Source organism: Aptenodytes forsteri, unplaced genomic scaffold, assembly GCF_000699145.1.
Source record: "Aptenodytes forsteri isolate BGI_AS27 unplaced genomic scaffold, ASM69914v1 Scaffold9, whole genome shotgun sequence".
Lineage (NCBI taxonomy): Eukaryota > Metazoa > Chordata > Aves > Sphenisciformes > Spheniscidae > Aptenodytes > Aptenodytes forsteri.
In genome coordinates, this window is record NW_008796217.1 from 514909 (window position 1) to 524571 (window position 9663).

At 41.2% G+C, this 9663-nt stretch overlaps 1 protein-coding gene across 1 annotated transcript in view; it reads right to left on the reverse strand.

The window, feature by feature from the left end:
* Nucleotides 1–6632: 6632 nt before the first annotated feature.
* Nucleotides 6633–9663, reverse strand: part of FKBP14 (FK506 binding protein 14) — an 8224-nt gene continuing 5193 nt past the window's right edge. The window contains exons 3-4 of the mRNA XM_009288641.2: nt 9278–9405; nt 6633–7055 (exon numbers count right to left, since the gene is read on the reverse strand). Of these exons, the coding sequence (XP_009286916.2) occupies nt 6897–7055; nt 9278–9405 (287 nt within the window). The 3' untranslated portion in view covers nt 6633–6896. The remainder of the gene's footprint in view (nt 7056–9277; nt 9406–9663) is intronic.

Consider the following 9663-nt stretch of genomic DNA (forward strand, 5'->3'; position numbering starts at 1 on the left):
TTTGTTCAGCTTGGAGAAGAGAAGGCTGAGGGGTGACCTCATCGCGGTCTACAACTTCCTCACGGGGGGCAGCACAGGGGGAGGCGCTGATGTCCTCTCTCTGGTGACCAGGACACAAGGAAATGGAATGAAGCTGCCTCAGGGGAAGTTCAGATTAGACATTAGGAAAAGGTTCTTCACTGAGAGGGTGGTTGGTCGCTGGAACAGGCTCCCCAGAGAAGTGGTCACGGCCCCAAGCCTGTCAGAGTTCAAGGAGTGTCTGTACGATGCTCTTAGTCATATGGTTTAGTTTTAGGTAGCCCTGAGAAGAGCAGGGAGTCGGACTCGATGATCCTTATAGGTCCCTTCCAACTCGAGATATTCTGCAATTCTATTTTCTCTCCTATTTTCCCCCCAGTGCAAGGGCCCCTGGTGTTTTCTCCAACCCTGCCCTTAGCTTTACCCCCAGGCAGTGGCGTGACAGCACAAGCTTGGACAGGCTGGAGAGGCACCAGCCAGAGACACCGACACATCCCTGTGCTGCCCTCCTGCAGCTGCCTGCTGAAGAAGCAAGGTGTGAAGGTTCAAAGCCAGCAGAGGTCTGGCAGAGCACATTGATTGGTGTCCTAGAGCCCACCTCACGGGCCTGCCTTCACACAGCCTCACCACTGCGTGAATGGCTGGCTGTGGCCGTTTCAAAAGGGTGCCATGGTGAGCTGGACTTGGCTCAGGTTAGCAATAACCAAATGAGTAGGAGCGTTGGCCATTTCTGCTCCATACGTGCTCCCATTGCAGTTTGTGCTCATTTCTCAGCTGCAAGTTGAGCACCACACGTCTGGGAGCTTTGCTTCAGACTGAGTTTTGCAGAGGCAGAGCGTTGAATTATTGCAGAGGGCAAGCCTACATCGTGATGTCCGTGTGGCCGTGTTAAGCCCAGGTTTTAACCCAACTAATAATAGCGACAATAGCAATGAGGACATGATGGTACCTAAGGGCTGAAATACTGCATGCAAATTCTTACCTTCTGTTAAAAGGAAGGTACATCGCCAGTCTTGCCTCTCTAACATTGTGGTCAGTGTTGCTAAGAGTAAAATCCAGCAGGACATAATTTTCTTTAAACTATGATTAGTCCGTTAGCTATAGCCATATAGATTCCATACCCAGAGATGGACATAGGGTCGCTAAGAACATTTTGCTTTGTATTTATGGAATGAAAACCTGTTCCCTGAAGGCATATCCCAGTGGATTAGAGAGACCAGAGCTAAGCTGTGCTATTTACTCCCAGAGAGACAGCAGGCCAAGCACGCAACAGAAAGAGGTATTACCTAGTTCACTATTCAGGAAAAGAGGCAGAAGAGGAAATATCAGCTGCTTTAAAGAAATTTCAATGGCAATAAAATGTAAGAGGACAGGATTGATTTAATGCTTGCAGTCTGACTCCCAGATGAGGAATCAATTATCCTGCATCATTTAATCTCCTTAAGCAGGTCGTGACACAAACTAGAAATTAGAAGCATTGTGTCTAATATGAAGAGCAGCTCTTAATGGTAGTTAGCATCAGCCTCAGATTTTTTAGAGGAAAACGTAACTGGGATTTGGGGAGCTCTGAAGAGTTGGCTACACTAGATTTCTGCAGTCAGATCCTAATATTTTAAAAGTGAGTTTGTTCATGGTTTACCTAATGGAGATGCAGAGCAGTTATAAGCAAAAAAAAAAAAAAAATGAAGAAAGAAAAAAATACTATCCCTGTGGACAAAGAAAAAAAGAAAAAAATACTATCCCTGTGGACAAACTCCAGCCCTCCATCAGGAACATGGCCTTCAGAAACCTTGCACAAAATTCACTTACCTGACATGTTTCAAACTGTCATCTACCTTCATGGAAAATTCCTCAGCTAAACCAAGCTCCTAACTTACCTGACGTGTTTCAAACTGTCATCTACCTTCGTGGAAAATTCCTCAGCTAAACCAAGCTCCTACTTTTTTTTTTTTTAAACATCATTCAAGAGAAGAGAAATACCACATGGCTCCTAACTGGGTGCAACCCTTAGCTAAACCAGTCTGCTTTTGGAACAGAACCTCCTAGAAGGAAGAAATGTGATTCAGGAGGAGGATCCATCTGAATCCCCTCCAGGCTGGGAGAGCTGATAATGAAGGTCCTTGTCCCGTCCCCGTAACAGATACAGAGCTTCCTAATGAGCTTCTCAATTACGTTTCTTGTGCGAAGCTGTTGACATAATCAAGCACAAGCATGAAAACAGAAGCAGGATAGCTAAAGAAAAACCCTTATTTTGTCAGAGAGTTGTTTTTCCTATGTAGCAGGAGAAAACTAGGGCACAGAATGTAAGCATTACGATTAACTTTTAGGAGAGGCTAAAATTATCCAGGATTAAGCAAATATAAGCAGGTTTTTTTGTTTTGAGTTTATTTCCTGTTACCAAAAACAATTCAGTGTTGAAGATATATGAAGGGTTTTGGTTTTTTTGTGGGTTTTGCAAAAGCTCTTATGATGAGCCTGATGTATTTTTAAGAAGCAGTCAAACTCATCATACCTATTCTGAATATTCTTCAATGGACCTTGGAAGTGGATTATACAAATATAAGCAGGTTTTTTTGTTTTGAGTTTATTTCCTGTTACCAAAAACAATTCAGTGTTGAAGATATATGAAGGGTTTTGGTTTTTTTGTGGGTTTTGCAAAAGCTCTTATGATGAGCCTGATGTATTTTTAAGAAGCAGTCAAACTCATCATACCTATTCTGAATATTCTTCAATGGACCTTGGAAGTGTGAATTTAAACTATCGTTAAGAGTAAAAATCCACATAGAAACTGGCTGAAGCAGTGATTTCTAAACAAAGATCAGGAACCAGCCTTATTATTTGCAGTACCTACATCAGTGGCTGCCAGTGTTCTTTCTGCCAAATAAGGAGATGCCAAAGGATCTAGGAAACAAAATCTTGCGCATTTCTCACATCACCCTGCGTACTTCCACTCTCTCTCACCACACTTCCCCTAGCTTTGCTCCTTTTCCAGGAATGCCCCAAAGCAATGAGCTCTCCCCATCCCACTGATACTCACCTGCCATCTGAAACTGGGATTTCTAGATTGAGGGATAGACCACCTCGTATCTAACAGCAGAAACAATGGGGTGTGGGGAGCACGTACGACAAAGACAATTGTAATTTAAAGGCTGACCTGTACCACCTATTTTTACACTGAAGTACTCAGGAAACACACTATGGATCACTTTTGTTCCAAATGTCATGAAGAAGAAACTATGGTAGCCGTTTGTTCAATATGTACTTAACACTGCAATTTTATGATTCTGTCACATATAGTACTCACTAAAACACCTCTATACTGGGGATGTTGCTGGCAGCACAAGGACATAAGGTACTGAAAAGCAAAGATTTAAAACCCAATAAAGTGATTCCTTCATTTTCAATGCTGTTTGCCTTGTCAGTTGATCTCAAGGAAGAAAGCTTTAAAAAACATTTCAGACTATAAGCACCATTCCTGAAGCTTTGCCAAAAGCTTTCTTGTGTCACTGCATTGCATATCAAGAATTTTCAAATAAAGCGAGCTCCGAAGGCTGCTTCTGTACCTACAGAAGGCAGCAACTTCCACTGTAATTGCTGGGTAGTGGCTCTGAATGACAGGCTGCCGTTCTAAAAAAAATTTTCCTATATAAACACAAAAAAAAGAAGCAACTTCCTGTAATTGCTGGGTAGTGGCTCTGAATGACAGGCTGCCGTTCTAAACATTTTCCTATATAACCACAAAACACCGACGGAAATGCATGAAGGCAGCTAGAAGCTGCAGGAGGAGCGATCTAGTACGCGCTCACAACGTTTTGAGCCCTCTCCACTTTTTCAGGTGCTGCATTTCACAGACAAGCAGCGAGGGTTTGTGTCTTCACAGGAAATACACCTTGCACTTCACGCGTAAGCCAGGCAAAATGCTGCCGAGTGCCACTGAAGTTCCAATATTCCTTCTCCCCTTGGAGGGCAGGCAGCTGCCTGCCTCTGTTCAGCTAGCTGGCTTCTGCTGGGACTGCAGCAGTATGCCCTGTGGACTAACAACCTCAATCGCATCTGCTTAAGACAGGCAGTGCTATTTCTACCCAAGAAATCCCTTCATCTTCACAGAAGGACTTCAATGATAGCAAACGATAATAAAGTTGAAGTGGCTTCTCACATCTGCTGCTGATTCTGCACTTTTGAAAGTTTTTTTCAGTTCAATTTCAGAAATTTAAACACAGCTACCAAGAAAAGCGCCAAGAACAAAAACCATCCACTCATCTGGCATAAACCTACACACAACACCAAATAAAGCATATTGGTCCTGCAGCTTTAATACTGTACTGGCATTAACAAATTAACTACAGTACATGTTCACTGAAAGTTATTTTTATGAAATGCTTTAAAAATCCAGGTAGAAGATAATGCATATGTACATTTCACAGCATTCACTGACTCCAAACTCCTGTTTAATACAAATGAAACAACAGTTGGCCCTTACTGAAGGCATACACTGGCACCCCATTATTTAAGCGTAACTTTTTGTATATTTGGTCAGTAATCTGGGCCAAGTTTTATTTCATGCTTTTATGCTTTCATTCCCCCGCCAGATTTTCAGAGAACATGCTAAACACTGCAAACAAACATCTAAAACCCTGACAGACCCAATGCAAGACTCAGTTCTGCTCTTCCCAGCAGCGCACACACAAACAGTATTTCCCATTTGGTTGGCTGAGTATCTGCCAGTTCCCACGTCCCCGGCAAGATTGCCTTAAGGGTCAACTTCATATCCTATTAGCCCTTCTTGGCCTAGGCTATGCTAATTGCCTAGGCTCCCCATGTAGTCAATGGAGAAAGAGGGGAAACTTATTTGATAAGGCATCTATCCCAATACAACATGAACAACATAAATGTGCCGAGTTGCCCCCAAGTGCCTACTGCTCTGGTGACTGCAGGGGAAATCAACACACCCAGCACAGAACATGCAAGCAACCTTGGGAGAGCTGAAGTCAGGCAAGCTTAATTTTCATAAGTGATGAGAAAAAAATACCAATATGCAAAACCATGACCGGTAAGAAGAGCTAGATAGGTAATGATTACTCATTATTTCCTCACAATGCAAGAATCAGGACAGGTAACAAGCCTAAAAACAAAGGGAAATATTTTCTTACACTATTCTACTGTGAAACTTAATGCTGTAGAACATTATGGAAGCAAAAGTATAAATAGGTTCAAGAAAACTAGATGGCATCACTGAGGAAAAAGACCTAAAGGTTACTGAAATCAAAATATGTGGCCACAATTCCGTATCAACGTAGGCCATCAGCCACAAAATGTCAGATCCTGGAAGGAAAAAAAATACACAAAACAAAAACCCCCACCACTGCATACCTTCACTTATACTTTTTTCCCCCCAAAACAGTTGCTATCGACAGCAATCTGTAATGTTCATACGCAGCTGAACTCTGTTTAACAGGGTAGTCTTCTAATACTTACTACAACACTAGGTGGCAGGGAAAACATCTAGCTCATCTACAGCATTGAGAACCTTGAACATAGAGTCTCACTTGGCAATAGTTAAGGATTAGTACAATGCAGCAATCTCAGTTTCATACAACTGGATTTGCTTTGTGTTCCTACATAGCCTGGAGCAACTTTTTTCAAGTAAAATACTGTGTTCAGAGACCCATGCTAGTGATGCCAGAATACAGGCTAATTCCTTCCCTGAGATACCTTGCCCTCATTTAAGAGCCCACAGACAATTGCTACATGTTTCTTCCTCTCCAGAAACAGTTCAAACGAACACAAAGTAAGAATTGAAATCCTCATGGTCTCCATCTCTGTAAAGACACAGCACCATAACATTTACCTCATGCCTCTACTTTTCTAAAAAAGTCACTTTATTATTTAAAATTCAGATCACTTGTGTGCTACTTTTGAAAATACTGCAAAAGGACAGTAGCAAAGCAGGCAGGCCAATGCAAATTCTTCTTCAGGCCATACTGATCCTCCTGTCGGTATGCTCTTTTCCTTCTGCAAATGGTAAAAACGTCAGACTTGTAACATTTTGCCCAAGATCTCCCTCAAAACTTGGAAGGAGAAAGGTATGATCTTTCTTCATGAATGCAAGCTCCAAGTTTCAAAACAACCGTGTGTTTACGTGTAAAGGACACCACTTCTGCACTGCAGCATAACTTGTATTTTCCAAATTACAGACATTTCCTAGAATGTTGCTGACATTAAAAGTGAAAGTCTGACAATAAACTACTTTGGTCACATCATTTAAAGAAAAATGCAGACAATTATTGGCATGGTTGGTAACACTCTCCCTTTAGAAGGGCAAAATCAGCACAGGGTAGTCATTCTTCTCATTCAGCTTTGTATCAGTTTTTCAGCTGTATAAAGAGATGCTGATGCCTTCTAGCACATCTTTTAAAAATCTGCAGGAAAAAAAGCAAGGTCAGCACACTGCTTTTCAAGCAGTGACACACAAGAAGGAAGGTCAAGTAATTAAGCCACAGACTAGAAGTTACACATAAAGGAGTTGCTGAAAGTGATCTTAACACACAAACAAATCACAGAAAGGCACTGAACCAGATTTTGATTTTCACGATGTTTGATAACTGGAAAGTTTGTTTCATTTCTGAAAAATAAGTTAATACAAAATTTAAAAAAACACTGATGTGCAAGTCTTTGCTGCATAAAAGGAGGTACATTTTCATACTTTAAAATAGTTTAAAACATTTGTACATAATGAACAGAAATTCTCTTTTATATAAACAAAGAGTGTTTCTTTGCCAACAGCAGCTGTCAACTCCAAAACACAGAATTAAGATGACAAGAGAACCAGACAGTCTAAGTCACTGCCATTTGTGTCAAAAAAATTATGCCACCCTTTTCTACAGCTCATCATGCTTGTATGTAAATTCCCTTGCAGATATAAACCCATCACTGTCTTCATCTTCTTTGTCAAATATATCTTCAACCAAAGCATCATGCTGGGTGTCATTTACCACTGCTCCATGCTTTTCAAATTCTTTCTTCAAGTAAATTTTCACCTATTAGACAAAAGTGAGAGTTAATGTTTTTAGGCTTATGAAAGAATTGATTACTGTAGCGTAAGAGAGGGCCACTATGTTCAGGATGGTCGTATTAGACAATAGATACCTTCCTATGCCACTGCGATTCTGCAGCCTCGTACAGTGATGAAAGACTCTTTAGTTATATAATACCCACTGCCACAATAATACTTGTCTGATTCTGCGGCCTCGTACAGTGATGAAAGACTCTTTAGTTATATAAGCAACAGTAAAACTAGCAAGTCAGTTGCCCTACCTTTATAGTATCTGACTGAAAAATGAGCCAGGGAAACCTATCATCTGATGTCTATACAGTACAGTATAAATAGCTAGGCAGAAGTTATTAGCTACCAATTGGTCAGAGACCCAAACAGCTTTTTCACATCCTAGCGATTTGACAAACCAGTAGATGTAAACAGCCGCCCCAAATATATACAGAAATGTGTCCACAACCTCAGCATTTGCTGCTCTAATGGGAATTACATTAATAAAGATTTATTTCTAGACATCTCAAAATTCTGAAGGACAAAGATTCAAGGTAGCTTTTAAACAGGCTACTGGAACAGTTATTTACACTAAGCTAGTTACTAATGGTGAGCAGTGTTTTAATCAATATCAGATTATTTTTACTGAGTTTAATGTTTTAACTATTGAGATCCTAAGTGTTCTAAATTGCAGCGCCTTCTACAAGAATATCAATACCAACATACCCACCTGTTAAACAGATACCACTTACGTAACAAGAACTGTAACAGTGGACTATTAGCAGCAAGATAAGTGGGCCATGTTTCAGGTCTGTTTTATTCATTTCACATTCTGGTATTTGTTAGGTTCATTGCTTATATTTTTAATACACAGACACTGACACTGTCTGTCTGATGCACAGTACAAAAGAATAGTCTTTTGCATCTAGCAAACTGTACCAGCCCCAAATCAAAAAGAATGCGGTGGTTTATCCTAACTTCTCATGGATGACTTTTGCACATCAGAAAAGCAGAAGACTAAAAATAAGAGGCAAACAGAAGGTGAATAATGCTGAATTCATGTCCTTCAGACAGTGAATGCTATGAAGAAGCATTCTTCTACAGCAGAAGAATTTCTAATTCCAGTTTATTAGTAAATCAGCAACTAACTCCAAAAAGCCCAAGTCTGGTTTTATTTCTAAGATGTTTTACTTTATCCCAGTCTCCCATAAGTGTGGGGCACACACTGGTCACATGCCTATGCCTCAGCTTACTGAGGCTGCTTTTGAACCCCCAGTCCAGCAGTTCCACTGGGATCCAAGGCTCAGTGTGGTGCAGCATAGATGTGCACCCTTGGCTTAGTTTTACTGAAAAAAAATCTATTGTTGAGGTCTAAGAAAGTATATGAGCTGAAGCCATGCAAGAAAGGCAAAGCACAGACAAGAGCTTAATTGTTGAGCCAGTTCAAGAGCATTCAGCAGGGAAGATACCAACACAAAAAGGCATAAAACTCCAAAGGCAAAAAAAGCAGAGAATTGGAAGGCAGCAACATTGAAAGTCATAGAATCATAGAATAGTTTGGGTTGGAAGGGACCTCTAAAGGTCATCTTGTCCAACCCCCCTGCTGTAGGCAGGGACATCGTCCACTAAATCAGGTCGCTCAGATCTGGGCAACCTGTGCCAGTGTTTCACCATCCTCAGCGTAAAAAATTTCTTCCTTATATCTAGTCTAAATCTACCCCCCTTTAGTTTAAAGCCATTCCCCCTTGTCCTGTCGCAACAGGCCCTGCTAAAAAGTTTGCCGCCATCTTTTTTATAAGCCCCCTTTAAGTACTGATAGGCTGCAATAAAGTCTCCCTGAAGCCTTCTCTTCTCTAGGCTGAGCTCTTCTCATCTCCAGGGAAGAACAGAGACTCACCCTTCCCCACATGACTAACCACCACCTGGCCAGCAGCAACTTTTTGGGTGTCTTACCATTCATGATGAGCATATCAGTTCAGTAGTTATGCTAACAACTCATTAGTCCTAGTTACCCATACTGCACATTGCCCAATAAATAATTGCTTTAACTGCTCTTAAATAGTGTGTATTCTGCTTGCAGGGTTGCTCTCTGCACAGTAGTAGCTAAAATCTAACTTGTGTTTAGATACTTCCCTAACAGGATCAAGTTAAGCTTATCTTTCCCTTTCCACTATCTCATCCTGTTAGGTTTGCTCACAAGAAGGGTAACCTACTCACCTCTTGCTTGGACAGTTTCCAGTCATCGTTAAGATCCATCTCTTGGAATGACTCATGAGACCTTGGTCCATTCCTAATTTCCAGAAGGTCAATGTTGAAAATCAGCGTGCTCTCAGGTGGAATTTTTCCTGCCCAAAATGGTAAACATGGAGAAAGGTTAAAAACAACTACATACTCAGTGCCATACAAAAGCCGTATGTGTCAGAGCAATGTTCCAGTAATCCTACTACTTTCAAAGCATCCTGCAATTTGAACTAACAAGGATAAGTATCTGTAACGGTGGTAAATGTAACTATACATGCAGTGCTACAGGCTTGGGGAAGAGTGGCTGGAAAGCTGCCTGGCAGAAAAGGACCTGGGGGTGCTGGTCGACAGCCGGCTGAACA